This window comes from Clavelina lepadiformis, chromosome 6 (genome assembly GCF_947623445.1).
Source record: "Clavelina lepadiformis chromosome 6, kaClaLepa1.1, whole genome shotgun sequence".
Classification (NCBI taxonomy): domain Eukaryota; kingdom Metazoa; phylum Chordata; class Ascidiacea; order Aplousobranchia; family Clavelinidae; genus Clavelina; species Clavelina lepadiformis.
In genome coordinates this window covers 5,088,540-5,104,438 of record NC_135245.1, presented here as the reverse complement: position 1 = coordinate 5,104,438, position 15,899 = coordinate 5,088,540, and the positions used below count along the sequence as shown (strand labels likewise).

The 15,899-nt window shown below is 36.1% G+C and overlaps 2 protein-coding genes across 2 annotated transcripts; one reads left to right on the top strand and one right to left on the bottom strand.

The window, feature by feature from the left end:
- Positions 1-5,152: 5,152 nt before the first annotated feature.
- On the bottom strand, positions 5,153-8,400 carry LOC143461899 (large ribosomal subunit protein mL39-like). Its single transcript, XM_076959836.1, has 11 exons — positions 8,250-8,400; positions 7,984-8,040; positions 7,637-7,770; positions 7,458-7,542; positions 7,158-7,258; positions 6,891-7,028; positions 6,710-6,809; positions 6,468-6,648; positions 6,124-6,271; positions 5,879-6,007; positions 5,153-5,795 (listed from the first exon to the last, which is right to left on the bottom strand). The coding sequence occupies exons 1-11, from the start codon at positions 8,311-8,313 to the stop codon at positions 5,586-5,588; spliced, it is 1,347 nt and encodes a 448-aa protein (XP_076815951.1). The 5' UTR covers positions 8,314-8,400; the 3' UTR covers positions 5,153-5,585.
- Positions 8,401-12,267: 3,867 nt separating this feature from the next.
- LOC143461901 (nicotinamide/nicotinic acid mononucleotide adenylyltransferase 3-like) lies at positions 12,268-15,573 on the top strand. The gene has a single exon (XM_076959838.1). The coding sequence runs from the start codon at positions 13,705-13,707 to the stop codon at positions 14,641-14,643; it is 939 nt and encodes a 312-aa protein (XP_076815953.1). The 5' UTR covers positions 12,268-13,704; the 3' UTR covers positions 14,644-15,573.
- The last annotated feature ends 326 nt before the right edge of the window (positions 15,574-15,899 follow it).

Here is a 15,899-nt window from a genome sequence, read left to right as displayed (position 1 = left end):
GATTCACAAGCGTCTCGTATCGCCGTAAATACAATATGCCGCTGATAACTTTGACCAAACTTTTCAACTTATAGACGTAGAGGGTAAAGCGTAAGTTGCAACGATAGATTTATCAGTGTATCGCCTTGGGTCAATAAACCGAGTACTAAATTATATCGAAGTCATTGCAATAGAGAGATAAATCCAAAGCGCCTGACGTCTTTATCTTGGCTTCTTCTGGTACCTACTAATGCGGAATTCGATACACAGCGCGGGTCGCGTTTCCAAGTGAGGATCGCGGCGAAACATTGCAGCTTTGGAAGAGACCAATTTCGAGCAGGTGTAACGCCCCAGGTCAGGCTATGCATCTTCCTCACAAACAGATTGCCTTGCCTATATCGTCACCTTCTGAGCCCTCCTAATACTGCCTACCCGTTTGATGTCTGAAGACATATTGTGCCACCAGTCGATTGCATCAATTACGCTTCCCAAAAAACGAGACAGGGTGAAGTAAGTAAAAAAAGCTGATCATCGATCCTCTCTTTTGCTATCTTTTTATCCACGTTTCATATTTTTGTTTTTGTTCTCCGTACCGTAACAATCACCAGCGTTGTATAGAAATAAACTTTACGTTTAAACCACCTACACGGAACCGCCAACATTGCTTGGGTGGACCTGGCAGGGTCTGACAAGTGCGTTTAGGTTCTTCGGCTAAATTCGACTTATGCTCACGTCAAAAAGACAGACGTCACGGAGATAAATATCGGCTTAGCAACGGCCCGATTTTCTCGCTGTAATTTTTGAAATCAAACTTCAATTGTGATACGTCGCCTGCGTCATAAGTCATATCCGTTGCTTAAGGCTTAATGCCACTTTGTAAATGCATGATATGACGCAATTAATCGCCAAGACTTGCAACCATAGCGTTGACATAACCACGGAGACGTCTCAAAAGGCCAAATTTATGTTCAAGTTTCTCACGTCTCATCCACATTTTTAAAATAGGCCGCAGAGCATGTTGAAGCTAACTATTAAAGCTTATTGTATATTCAAGAACTAAATCCGAAATGACACCAATTTTCGTCAACAGGTGACACTCGGTGCCCGAAGTAAATCATGTCACGAAAAACGCGTTATACCAGCGTCATCCGATAAAATAAGCGCAAACAACTTTGCAGCGAGTGGGACAATAAAAATTCTTACTTGGTAACTGCTTCTTGTGTTTTATATCATGCCAAAAGACAGAAAAAGAAAGAATTAACACATAGCTGCTGTAAGCAGTATAGGTTTTGTCAAATATCGTAAAAGGTTATAACTTCCTTTCCTGCCGCTTAATTGTAGATATAAAAAGTGGCTTGGTTCCTGCATGTTACGTTTGTTGAGGAAATTGTTCAAGGAAAAAGGCGATTTTTGCGAATCCAGTCACCTGATCCGCCAACGCGCATCCGCAATCAATTCAAATGACTTCAAGTTATGTAAACAAAATCTAATTTTAATCTAATGTATAAATATTTTCAAAATTACCAGCATATTTCCAATAAAGAGCTCTGCGGACTTAATATTTATTGGAGTAACCAATGGAACCGTTATTGCTTGTTTGGAGTTGCGTGCAAAGTTTCCATGCAAGAGGCAGTTAAACGCCTTAACGATTTCCGAACCGTAAATTTTTACGAGCTAGCCTAACAGGAGGAACCTTGCAAATATTTGCGAACGTTTAAGAAATGTTTTACACAGCTTTATACAACACTTTGCACAGCAGAAGATTAATTTCCAACGTGCAAGAGCTCGTAAAATTGATTGTCATGTCAAGAAAAACGATGAGGAGCGAGAAAAAAAACTTTCCGTAGAAACAAAACACTTCCTGAAACCTACTAGAAGCCCTGAACAAAGTTAAAGGAAGTTTCTGACGAAAGCGTTTGTAGATGGCTTAGAAAAAAGTCGTTAAATGCCAAATTAAAATAAACCGACCTTTAACCGACCTTATACTTTCATGTTCAAATGAGTGATCAAAGGCAAATTGACAGTTAGTTGCATTTTAGAAAATTATCTTAATTATGCAAAACCACGTTGCGGTATATCTCAAGATTAAAGACGATATGCATTTGACTATCTTCATAAATCCAATCCTGCCCAGCTGGTTGGTGCAGAGAATGGCTTTTTCAAAGACAAGGCAACATTCAGGTATCACACAGGCGGATTTACTCAAATCAACAAACCTTCCAATACCTTTCGGAAGCTATAGATGTCAAACCCAAGATTTTCATCTGCTTGTTATTGGCTGAGTCTTATGCAAAAGTATTACGACAAAAGCGTTTAAAATGGTTTCAGATCATTTTCAACAAAAAAAATTACACACTTCTAAGGCACTGAAGCGAAAATAGAACCTTAATCGTGCTAAAAATATTACTTTGTTTTTTCCCTTAAACTGAAACATCCCGTTTCCGGATTTAAAAAAACAGCTCCGGGCAAAGAGAGACACCGATTTTGCCGTTTTTTTTCCTTTTTTTCAAAGTTGACTCAAGACCAGACCAAGAAGCTTGGTTATTTAAACGAGTGATTTCCAATGATGCAATGCTGTTCTGAACAACAAAGCAGCACGTCATAAAAAGCTGCCATTGAAATAGATATCACATGACTAATGCTTTCTGCTCAACGCGGCGATGGTGTCATTTCTCAAATTGACCCAACTTAACAACACAACTAATCAAAAATAAACACAAAAATTCGATTCGATTTTCAACATTTAACTCGATTGAAATTTAAAAGAGGTTCCAGAAATTTATTTTGAAACCACTCAGCTATAGTTTGTATTTTATCCAAATATCTGCCTTCCTAGTTTTCATAAAACTAAGAACGAACTTACTCATTTCTATACAATGATATCAAACAAACATTTTCATCACTGTCCGTCCTCTGTCAACGTACAAATATTTTCATAAGATATCCACAAAAAAGGATTTCTTTTTATTTTCTCGCTGCCTTTTCAACTGCGGGCACGTTATTGTTGTTCGCACGCTACGAACTGACTAACTTACCGCGCTCGGTGACAAACCTCGTGGAGACTCCGGAGGAAAAAACACTGCAATAGCATCAGTTACACTCGAATAAACCCAACTACTACAAGCTGTCCTTAGCAGCCGAAAGTGAGTAAATAAGAGAAAAAATGCTAGAAACTCTTTTCCACGCAAAGTTTTTGAATAAATGGTGAACGACACGTAAATATTTTCCACTCACCACTTCGTGGCACCGTCTAGCGACAAACATTTACCACCGGACAAAAATATTTTTCCCAAAATTATGATTAGACACACTCGCATCAAATGCGCTTTATACACAAATCAAATGTGATTTATATTAAAATTTATATGTTGAAGTCTATATTTTTAAGAGTAACTATTTATTAAGCTAAATTTTTCTTGGAACATGAGACAATGCTTTGCTGTGGTCCAAGCGGGTAAAAGATTAACTTATTTCATTTATTGTACAACGCAAACTTCTTTTTTTCAACAACATGGAATTTTTTGTAAAAAATAGCTGTCAGCTAAATTTGTATTTCTCCTTCATTCGTTTTTTTTTTTTTTTTAAAGTGCTGAGTATCCAAAAAGGTTACTGACCTTAACACGTTTAATGTTTTCATCCTTTAACGCACGTCTTATGTGGTGGTCACTTTCTCCCGCCCTCTAAACTCGTATAGTACGAAAGTATATGATTAAACGATCTGGGAAATTATAACAAACCACATGATGTTAAGAATAAAGAGAGAAAGATTAAGCTCTTCATAGATTCTGTTTTAAAAATATGGTTGTTAATAAAAACGGCTGAGATTTATAAAAAAACACGTTGGCAGTAAACTCCAAAAAAGCAAAAAACAAAGCAAAGCTCGCTAAATTTAAAGCGTACTCAGGAACCATTGTCGGTTTATAAAGTTGCTATGTTCAAGATTAGAGATTTTAATACAAGTTTACAAAAGCGTAAATTTCAATTCTACAAAGAAAAAATTAATTCAACGCAAATTGACATCAAAATGTTGAGTTGCTGGTTTTATCACCTATCTGACAACACCAAAATAATTGTGTGGACTAAAGTCATCATTAAAAAAAAACACCGTAACAGATTGCCTTTATGTGCACGGCGACCGAATTTTTAAAGCCGGTTCTTCAGGTACCGGTATATAGGTCGACATATAATTTAAAATTCCAGTAAAAGTTATTAGAAAATCGCCTTGAAATAATTAATCTATACTTTCAACAACCTTGGCACAGGCAAGTGGTAACAAATTACTTTCAAAAACCGCCACCTGAACTGTGCACGTGACGGCGTGCATGTCTGTGACACACCTCGATTGGCACACGCACATTTACAAAGCAGTTCGACCATGAAAAACTGGTGAAGTTCGTTATTTAACAACTTGAGCGTTTATTGCGGTAAAAGATTTATTGCAAAACCGATTTTGACAGCGACTTACAAAAATCGTCTTTTACTTATAATGGTTAAAATTAAGCACTTTAGTTAAATCCGCAAGTTTCTCGAATCTCCTCACACCACAATCAACACGCCCTTGTTAATTTCTGTTTTCTAAATCTTCTATTTTCTTTAAAAATTAATCAAGAATTTTTTGGTGAGATTTTTCAAAATATTTTTTGCAATGTCCTTAAATCCAAAAATAGAACTTTCCAATTTTGCTATTTTTCAAAGATTTTCTAAGAAATATTGCTATATTTCGTAATTTGAACAACAAAAAACAAGAAAATTTCACAGGTCTGTCTGCTTATTGCGGTGCTCTTGCAAAGCTAGTTTACTGTAAACAGATCACGTATTATCTCATGATTTCGACTGCTTCTAGTACTTAAAAAGATATACTTTGGCCGAGGGCTGCAAAACTTTCTAAAATTTACGAACATTCTATATTTGGCAGCTAAAAGCACTCCTTGAAATCACCCCTGACTCAGGACCAACTGTCTACATACAGTTGTAATATTAGAACTAAAAGCTACAGTGTTAAATTAAATGAAGAAGCGCACTGGCGCAGGAAATTTAAATATAACCAGTGATATTACTCCGTACTATTCCAGTACAGCGTATTCAGTCACTACACCACGTGGGATAAATATTTTTCTGCGCAAGATTGAACGGAAGATGGCTTGCCACATCACATTCTTGAGCAAAGTAGTAATCGAAGGAGAGGATTTTTTATTGTTTTGTTAATGTCAACTGTGTTTGTAACCAATGCCAGCTAACCTCAAGCCCACTGCACGAGTACAGGCGATCTGAGTTTAAAAACAGGATATTAAACCACTTGTTGTTGACAACGAAGGTAATATTGTCTAAACTTCCATTTCAAAATTTTACCAAGACCAAGCGCCTCCGTTAAAACATATACAACAAAAACCAGAACATTTTTTGCACAGGGCTGCACGTTCAATTTTAAACTGTAAGTGCTATACAATTATAAATATACGGCAAATTTTTCTGAATCAAAAACTTCGTTCGAATTTTAATTTACGCAACTGTTTATGAAACTCCTGAAGTGATGTCGTTATCACGATCGTTTGTTGAAATGTCCGAGAGACGACAAAGCAAATTTCATTGCCAGAAAAACGGTCACATTAGGCTACTTTATGAGGTTTTCTGACAAATTTTATGTCTCGAATCTCGATAGTTGGTTTCAAAACGTCTTCGGTTTTCTTCCAAATCCCTTCCCTCCACTGTCCTGTGCTTTTCATGTATTCCTTCGTCTCGTTCTCTATGGAGCCGGAAATTACGTAATTCTGCGCCTCATCATTTCCGACAGGAGGGTGAGGAAGATTCTCTTTAACCTAACAAAGCAAAACAATGATAACCTGGTAACATTTTCAATGCCAGTAGCAAAAATCGCCGACGAATTTTGTCAAGTGCACACCAGTTTTCTCGCCCTGTTTTCCAGCATCGACCACACCGCATGATGAACTTTAAGGTTTTGCGGTAAGGAGAGGGCTTGGATTCGCCACGGACACATATCTGCATCTTCTTCAAATTTCAGCTTGTGTACCTTGAAACACAACAATTACAACTGTTTTAATTGGGGAATGCTTCGTTACAAAAGCTTCATATCGTAAATGCAGGCGCTGTTTGATAACACAATTTTCTACTGCACAACAAACTTACCGCTGTAACAACGTAATGATAAATATGTGAAGTATTAGATATATGAGGCCCATTGGATATATCAATGTACTGTCCAAAACGATACAAGCTGATTTTAGCGTTTTCTTTTTTATCACGAAGTATATTGGATATTCGATCTAACTGGAACCTGACAAATTTTTTTTAAATGAAGGTAAATGTTTTGTATTGATAGTAAAAGGTAATATGTATTTATTATTTACATCGCACTGCTAGATATTTTCAGTGTTTAATGTAGAATTAACGTTGTATAGTTGTTAATTTAGAATAAATCGCTTTGATCTACGAACCAAGTTAACAAGTGTTGTAAACATAAACTGACTTACCGATTATTATTGAACATTTTGATTGCGCTTTCCCTGTCGACTTCAAGTCTTTCAAAATTTAAATTTTTGGAAATGATAGATCTCGCAATTTTAGTCAGAAAAATTAAATCTCTCTCCTGTGGTTTCCAATCTCGAAGAGATTCTTTGGTTATGACGTCATAACAAAAGGCTCCCCTGTTCACTTCCATAAAAAACAATTAATCAAGTAGTGTATTTTCAAAGGATTACCAATTGCAAAATACCTGATATGTGAGGAAGTTTGTATAGTCCGATGCTGTAGTTTTCTTTGAAGGCTTCTTGAATGACAGCTCCAAGAATCATTGCACAGGATTGCCAATATATCTATAAGACAAGGAAAGCAATACACAAAAATACAGCATAATTTCAACATGTTTACACGTATGGCAATGTTGATGTTGTAACCTTATTGACCAAATCATGGTGCCACTGGGTTGATTGGGGCATGTTAAAATTCAATATTTCCAGTTTGCAATTGAAAGGTAGTGGACGGTGCATGTCCCATGGTATTGGTTGGGGTTCTGTATCATCTTTAGCTAAAACCTTTTGAGTTCAAAATTGAAATGTTTGAAAACATTTTTTTCCATACAAAATTAAATAGTATTGTAATACTTTAAATTTAAAGTTATAAATGCTGCCTCCAGGTATCAATAGAGGTCATGAAAATATCACCTCCTTTCCAGAGTGAGGTTTTGCTTGGAGTAAAGAGTTATTTTCATCGTTTGGAGTCACAAGTGCTAAGACAGCCGAGTCCGCAACAGTTTTAGAGATATCTACAGATCAATATTGATAACAAGATAATTAGAGGTAAATGTAGCACAAAATTGAGACAACAGGTACACAACAGCCTAAAGAAGGTAAGAAACAATAAAATGTGGAAGCTTTGACCAAAAAACAGTAGTAGACCAGATAAAGTTTGAAGACCACAGAAAAAAATTAAAATAACGTTATCATATTTTGGTCAACACTCACGCAAAGCACAGTGGTGTGGGGTAGAAAGATGTTTATTCATGTACATCACAGCACTATCAGAGATTCCCCGGCCCTTATATTTTATCTGAAGGACAAAACAAATTATGACAAAACATTGTTGAGAAACGAATTGTTTTATAGTACACAACAGGCATTAGGTATAAGGCAAATAACTTTACTTCAATTTTCTCTATTCTTGGAACTAGTTTTGTCAGTTGTTGCTTGCGAATATCGTCAAACGTTTTGTTTTGAAAATTCATGATTTCAGTTCTTGTGCAGGTTGTGATTGGCTGACAAATATTAGCTTGGGGTTCTGTAATTTAGTTAAAGGTCATCAAAAAATAAATCAAGCAGAGTTCTGATTCAATACTACTTCAAATACTTCTGCGGATAATTATAAAATAGGGTGTATTTACATATGGACAAAAACCATAAGATACGGATACTTAAATTCAAACTGCTACAGTAAAATGTACGTGCTGTACAATCCAATCATCAATCTTAAACACATGTGTATACATGGTACCTTTTTGCATTTGCATTGCTCCAGATGACACAAAACATCGAAATGATGCAAAAAGCACTGTGAATATAATAAAAACATAAAATCTTCAAGCAGTATCAAATTTCAATAAAAAGATTGACAATAAATCTGTTTTGCCACTATCTAACTATCTAAATATCTTCAAAACCCAGTGTTTACATAAGTTTCATTTTTTAAAAAGCTTAACTGTGAAGTAAACTAATTATGCTTTTAAACTGACAAAAAATAGTAAAAATTTGTGTTTGAACCTGTGCTTCCATTACTTGCATGTATGCATCGATTTAACCTTAATGAACTCTGATGGCATAGCATTACTCTCAGCTGAAACGCTGGTCAAAATGTCATACAATCAAATCAAGGCAAAACCTTTCTTATAATCTACATAAAAAGTGCAAAGTAATTAACCATAGTTATTGTCGAAAGAAATTTGGATTTAACTGGTCATATACACCAAACCAAATGAGATATAAATGTGAAGTTTAACAAAAACCATAATTATTCCAAATCACTCTGTTGGCTCCACAAGAGCAGGCCTGGCAATTTGAAGTGGGCGATCACTCAAGCCTGCTCTTGCCTCAATAAATTAAAGCAAGCAATGAACTGCTCTTCTAAAGTGGAGGTAGTCACTCGCCTTGCGAGGGTGAGGTGGCATAGATGCTTAAAAGAAACGACAGAAACACATTTGACAAAATCACTTGTAATAGAAAAATAGTTTCTATATGCAAGATCAAGAAAGTTTTGAGTTTGTTCCTTGAACATGATCTGAATTGAAAACATTCTGATGATGCCCTTGTAAGTGAAATATTTCTTTCACTTACAGAATCAGTGGAGTGTTCCGTAAACAATTTCTCTTGCATATTCGAAATTCAGCTAGACTCAACCAACAATATTTCCAGTACATAAGACAGAGGTGACGAACCTGCGGCCCGCGGGCCGCATGCGGCCCGCCAAACAATTTTGTGCGGCCCACCAAACGATTTGACAAACGCCCATACATGCAAGGCATATAAGTTAGGACTTATAGGAATTAGGGTTGCCGTGCGGCCCGCTTACTCAGCTGTAACTACTGAAGTGGCCCGCGACAGCGAACGGGTTCGTCACCCCTGACATAAGATAAAGAAAAACCTTATAAAATAAATTACCACTTGTAATTCTATAGACAATCTATTATTCTAAACTTATATTAGTGCTTCTGAAAGTTTTTAGTGCGACCCTTATTTCAAGCATACAACGCCTTTGCAACCAATCAAATCACCTTTTAAATAACTAAGTTTAAGGAATGCAAAGTTGGTCTGAATTATTTCCAATCTTACTCTTCCATGTTAAAACTGACTGTAAACTGCACAATAAATAATAGATTACAAAGCTGTTCTTTTCCTTCATAGACACAATAAAAACAGTTGTGATGTGAACAGCAATTTTGTAATGCTGTGCAACCCCATCATATAATCTTTGCTCTATTCGCGATGCGTAGTTCAGATGCCAACATATTCTCTGTTTGACAGTGTGTTGGAATGTTAACCACATCATTTATAAACTACATTGTTGTGTTAAAAATTTGGTTCTCATGTCTATTCTATGCTTTATAGGAAATAGTTTGTTTTTATAATCAATTAGTAACTGTTTCATTTAAAAGTGAAAATTGGCAAAAGTTGGTTGGAAGGCATTGTGGCACTTGTCGAAATTTGACAAAAAATAGATATATACTTATAAACGGCCATCGACAACAAAATAACTGCCTGAAGCTTTGTGAAAGGATGAGCAATACTTTGGTCTGACTGAAAACATGAAGAGAGCTCGGTATCCTAAAGTTGAAGGAACTGATAAAATTATTTTGAGTTATTTGAAGTTGGCAAAAATTGGTACCAAATAACCAGAAAAATGTGACTGGGAATAATTGACGCACCTTTAGCAACCAATAACTGTGGGTCCTGTACATAAAGATAGAAATTTTGATGGATAAATAAAAGACTCAAGAGACTAGCAATTAAATTTCTTACAAATGTTTTGAATGATGCATAATTTATTTGCAATACAATGTAAGCAACCTAGATAAGCTGCAGCCTTGGATGAAGTGATCCTTGTGAGGAAAAAAGATAAGGTTTATGCATTCCTTGTGGATTTTTACATAAACTGTATGACATGTTATGTAACTCAGTCATACCCAGGCCATCCTAAACAATGATAATCCGGTTGAGTGGGAGTTGGTATCGATCATGAAATTGGAAAACAACATGCATGCTAAACTTTCCATTCACATATTTAAAATAAACAAACGAAGCCAAGTTAGTTGTTTGACTGTCAATTTATAATAAATAGACTTAAAGTTAAACTAAAAATTTGGACCTAGTGCACACTTTAGCACCTAACTTTGTGTGTCTTCATGCACAATTTTTGCCAAAGCATGCCATACTTTTCAGTCTGTGTGCGAACAGTGTGCGGTATTTCAAACAGTGAACTTCATTTTTTACAAACTGAAAAAAAGATAAAACAACTGAAAGAAAAACGTATTGTCAAAGTGTTTATTACATCGACTTCTGGCCACTAAAAGTAATAGTGCCGAAGATTGGTTTTCAACTCGTTAATCTCAGGAACTATTTGGTGGGTATGATAGCCATGCTAACCTACCACCTTAGCACAAACCTATTATTGTTATCTTGCATATTTTAAGCTCTTTGACTTTGCCACTTTTTCCTGCTCGTTAATTAGGCTATTCGTGAGCATGTGTTTTATTGTGTTACAACTACAAAGGTCAGCATCTTAACTGTCGCCCCGCACATTTAATGCCTGGTGGTTAGTCCTACTGGAAAGTAAGGCCGTTTTGAACGAGGAATCATGCGTGCAAAGATCTATAGACGCTGCCAAAAAAACGACACGATTAATGACACATGTACTTTACCTTGTAGCCATGCCTAATGCATTTAGCCTACCAGTATCAAAACTCGCCTTAGTTTGCTAGGGAATTCCCCATTTAAGGGTTCACGCTGTTTTGACTCATAGAAATCAGTTGATGTTTGCTAAACCAATGCCTTATAAATATTATAAAGTATTATAATTGTAACAGATGTGTTAAGAAGTTTATTTTTAGATTGTTGCTGACTGTAAATAGCGCCAATAGTGGTTTAATCTCTACTCATAATGCATCAGCTTGCTTGCCAATGTGCTAACATACCGGTACGTATCATTCCAGATTATCTGTTTTACACATGTGTTCTCTTTTCACTTTCATATTAAATATGTTGTTAAAAGCCTCAAAGCCTGAGTCACTCTAAGCAGAACTCATTACAGCTACGCAGCCCGGTCATAAGAAAGCCTGACTCTAAACCTAATATTAAGAAAGCGTGCACTTTCCGGTGTACACAGAGTCAGGTATGCTATTGGACAGCAGAACAACACTCTAAAAAAATTCTTTAACGGCGGTCACACAAGAGAGGAAGTTTTCGACACAACCAAAAAGCAAACAAGCAGTGGTAGCTTTACGTTTGGAGAAGGGAAGCGGGGAGGCGAGGTATGACGTGATTAAGTGTTTGTAAGCCCTAAAATCACGAGTAACGTACCAACTCCCTCTATTGGGGCCCGGGTCATGATCCTCAGGAAAGTTTTGAATTTACATGGTCTAAAATGAATATTTTTTTTTCAAAAAGCAAACTGCCCGAGATATTTTTGTGCATTTTTTCTCGTTTTTTTGCTCCCTACATTTTGCTCTAAGATCTCAAAACTTTCATTTTTTGTTGTTGCTATCCAGCGCCTAATAATTCAGAAGTTTGCCAGGAGAGAACACGACTTTTTTTCGTCTCGGCATGATGTTTTAAATCACGTGACCGTTTAAGCATCAACCTATATGAAAGCAATCTCAGAGCAGGAAATGTACAACATTAACTAATGAATGACTCCTGTCGTGAAAAACTTTGAATAGTTAGTTAAGAATAACACTCATATCCAGTCATTTACTCCAGTTTTTGGATTTAAATGTATTTGGTCTTACTGACCATGCCAAAATTTCATCACAAAGCATCATTGTGCATCACCTTGCACGTTTCAAGCTCACGAGGCTTTGCCATTTTTTCCTATTCGTTGATTGTTTGTGAACATATTTTTGTTCTATGCTACTGTAAAGGTTAGCACCATCTTTTTCTTTTCCCGAATGATTGGCGAAAAAATAAACCATACGATGACGTCGAAATCCGTAAGTTAACAGATCCGCCTTTTAGCTATTGCCTTTACGACACATCAGCATACACGTTTGGTTTTATGTCACGGTCTATCTATAGGCTATGGCAAAGGTGAAAGGTGGGCAAAGTGTGGCTCGCCGACATGTTTTTTATGGGTCTTCTAGCTGAATAGTAGTATCCCAAATTGACAAACATTACTGATTTTGCCGCTCGCTGGTGTTTATAGTTTTCCGCAAGGGACTCTTTCATTGAACGAGTTTGCCCACCCCTGGTCTATGGTTTCACACTAGTACCGGGGTTTTTTCATTATACCTGATTGTGTTGTGATTTTACTATCATGCAAATTGGAGCATACTTTATATGTGATGGTGGGAAGACAAACTCGTTTTTTTAGGCATAGAAAGCCGATTTCATGCCGTTGAGAATATGTAGTTAACAGTGTACTCAAGCTTTTTGTATTTAATAATTAAAATTACCACTGCGTTTAATTTGGCGGTCAAGAGAGAGTTGGCTTAGATCGCGGGAACGCATACATCGCGCGAAACACTTGTTCTTGGCAATTAGAATTAGCCGAAATATGTTCAAGCAATAGCAACCAATTATATGTAGGCCTACACTAAAAAACGGTTTGACATAAGTTTGGAATGCGTTCAGTCGGAACTCGCACAACAGCTAGCTCATACTAAGGAAAGATTTTCGTTAGTCTGAGGTTGAAGATTATCATACCACCACCCCAGTGACCCCACCAACGTTAGGATCTCTTTCTTTTTACACTTCCAGGTAAAGGCTCGAATGGTAAGGAGTTAGACAAAAGAAGTTATGACACAATAATTTCCCGATATATGATTCAAACAAGGGAGCGCAACCTATCATATACAGTCAGACCTAGTTAATCCATACCCCAGAATCTATCCCCGCTATCCAACAGAAAATTGTTGAGAACATATTTCTTTCCATGCGTTTTCCCCTTAAATCCGGGTACTTCTCTGTCCAACTCCGACACAGCAATTTAAGAACAAATAAGCCAGATCAATATAAAAAAACTCACTAATCCAGACTGTGACAAGTGTTACGTATGTATTTGTGCAGTACAGCTTGTCATTAAAAAGATTGTTTATGCAATAATAGTTAGAACGATAAATCAGCAATTTTATATGTTCCAATTAAGGTGTGTTCTCCTTTAGCTTGTAGTGCTTCACTGTAATTACGAATTTACTAACCCGAATACCTAGCTAAACCAACAAGTTTTTTACTCAGTTTGACTGTATATGTAATAAACTTTACATCTAAAACTATCTATTCACAACCTTGAATTTTATTACTTGTGTTCACCTGAATCTGTTGGCTTTTTGCCCATAACCAGATGTATGGTATGTAATTATTAGTATAAGTACTTTGTTTGTAACAATTTGAACCTGCTATGGGAATACAAAAGCCAAGACATATATTTTTTGTGTCAAGACAAGTAGGGACTGGTTGACTTCTACGGTATTCTTTTTGATTACTGGATTTACTTTTTCTATATCATGTCATGAGCTGCTGCCGCTTATCAAGCCAACTAGTAACTTTATCAGAATACCAACATTTGTTTAACTATCTTTTAAAAAGATACAGATCCAGAAATTTTTATGCACCACAACAGATTTTTCAAAGTAGGATTACTGAGCAAAAATCTGTGATGTCTATATGTAAAGACAGAAATATGAATGTTGTAAATGACATAAACTTTTCCAATATTAATCATAACCAAAATGAAAAGCAGGATGTGTATTTGGTAGCTTGTGGCTCATTTAATCCAATTACATTCAAGCATTTAAGAATGTTTGAAGTAGTCAGAGATTTTCTCCATGCACATTATTCACAAATATCAGTTAAAGGTGGTTTCCTGTCTCCAGTTTCTGATGGCTATGGAAAAGCAGAACTTGTGGATGGAGCCCACAGAAGAGCTATGTGTTTAGCGGCTACAGAAAATAGCTCTTGGATTCAAGTGTTAACATGGGAATCTGAAAAGGAAACTTGGACATCAACAGTAGATGTCTTAGCACATTACGAAAAACTTCTAAATGAGAACAGAGACAGACCTGCTCGAATTATGCTTTTGTGCGGGGCAGACATTTTGCAGTCTTTTGTTATAAAGGATCTTTGGCTGGAAAACGACATAAGGAAAATTGTTCAGAAGCATGGTCTGGTAGTTGTAAGTAGACCTTCTTATGATCCACATGTAGTGATTGAAAATTCGGGGTTATTGTCTGATCTTAAAGATGATATACTGGTTGTTTCCGAATTGGTAGAAGATAACATTAGCTCTACCATAATCCGAGCGGCAATACGTCAGAAACAAAGTGTGAAATACTTGATACCTGACTCAGTAATTGATTATATATTTGAACACAATCTATATTTCGTACGACCGCCAACACTAGTAAAGGAACTGGCACCGTTTGAAATACACAGGAAACTGCAAACATAAAGGTGTCAGATTATACACCTAAAATGCATGGAGATATGTTTCATTTCTTCTAGTTAAAGTACCTTTGCTTCAAGTGAAATCTAATCAGCACTAGTTTTTGATAGTTACAGTAATTGAGCAAATGCTGTACTTTCGTAGTAATGCCGAGATATATATTTTATTTTTTGTGTTATTCACTGTCTTATTACTGCGGTTTCAGACAAGTGCCTTAACATAGCGACAAATAATCAATTCTACAAGTGCCTTTTAGCGTTTATCAATTGCCATCCTTTTCACGTACAACTCATGAACTATGCAGTTAAGTGCGACATAGTTCACTTTTTTTGGATTAAAGTACCAGAATGTTTTTCAAAAATTAAGCTATGAGCCCAAAGAATGCCTCTGATCTCACCAAGCACTGTTCTTTGTGATATTTCAACCTGTAGTAATCCTGTACTGATGCTTGGCAAGGTCGGCGTCAAAATAATAAGCTGAGATTAATCCTTATCGAGGATGGTTACCTGCCCAACTTGTCTTACCTGAAAACATGGTGGAAGGCAAATATTGCGTGTGGTTGTTTCTTACTTTATGTAGAGTAGGCTGGTTTCCTAAAGTATTAATGTCTTGGAGCATGGAACAAATTTTTGCAAGACAAATTTAACTTGAAAATAACCCCTACTGGAATGCAAAAATAAAATATGGCTTTATTTTACGCAAAACACATTTAGTAACAGATGCTTTTTTGCTGTATCAGAAAAACAACAAAAAATCTTGTAGTCTAGAATCTGTATGTATTTCATTTGTGTTATACTTACATTATATTGACTTTCCTTGATATGCATTTTGAATAATATTATAAAACACTGTATCACTCTAGTTATGTAATTACTTAAAACTTATGTAAAAAAATAAATATACTGAAAATAATTGATGTTGATCTTTGTTTTGAAGTTGATAAGTGTTGATAGGTATGAACTAATTAATAAGATTTCTATGTTGGCCATGCTACAGCCATGTGCTCTCTTGGTTGTGCAGTGTGATTCGTATGTGGAGTAATAACGTTCATGTTCAAGACTGTCTAAATACAAGAGATTCTGCCGAACGTCTTATCGACTTAGTTCAACACATAATATCACGAGAGTAGCGATATTAACATGGTGGCAGCGAATCCTGTGTTGTAACAAGTTGCTCCTACGAAGTATACTAACATAGACCTACAATACTGTACCGTACTAGCCTATTTCCTGATAGTATCCATCTGCAATGGAAGGATTACG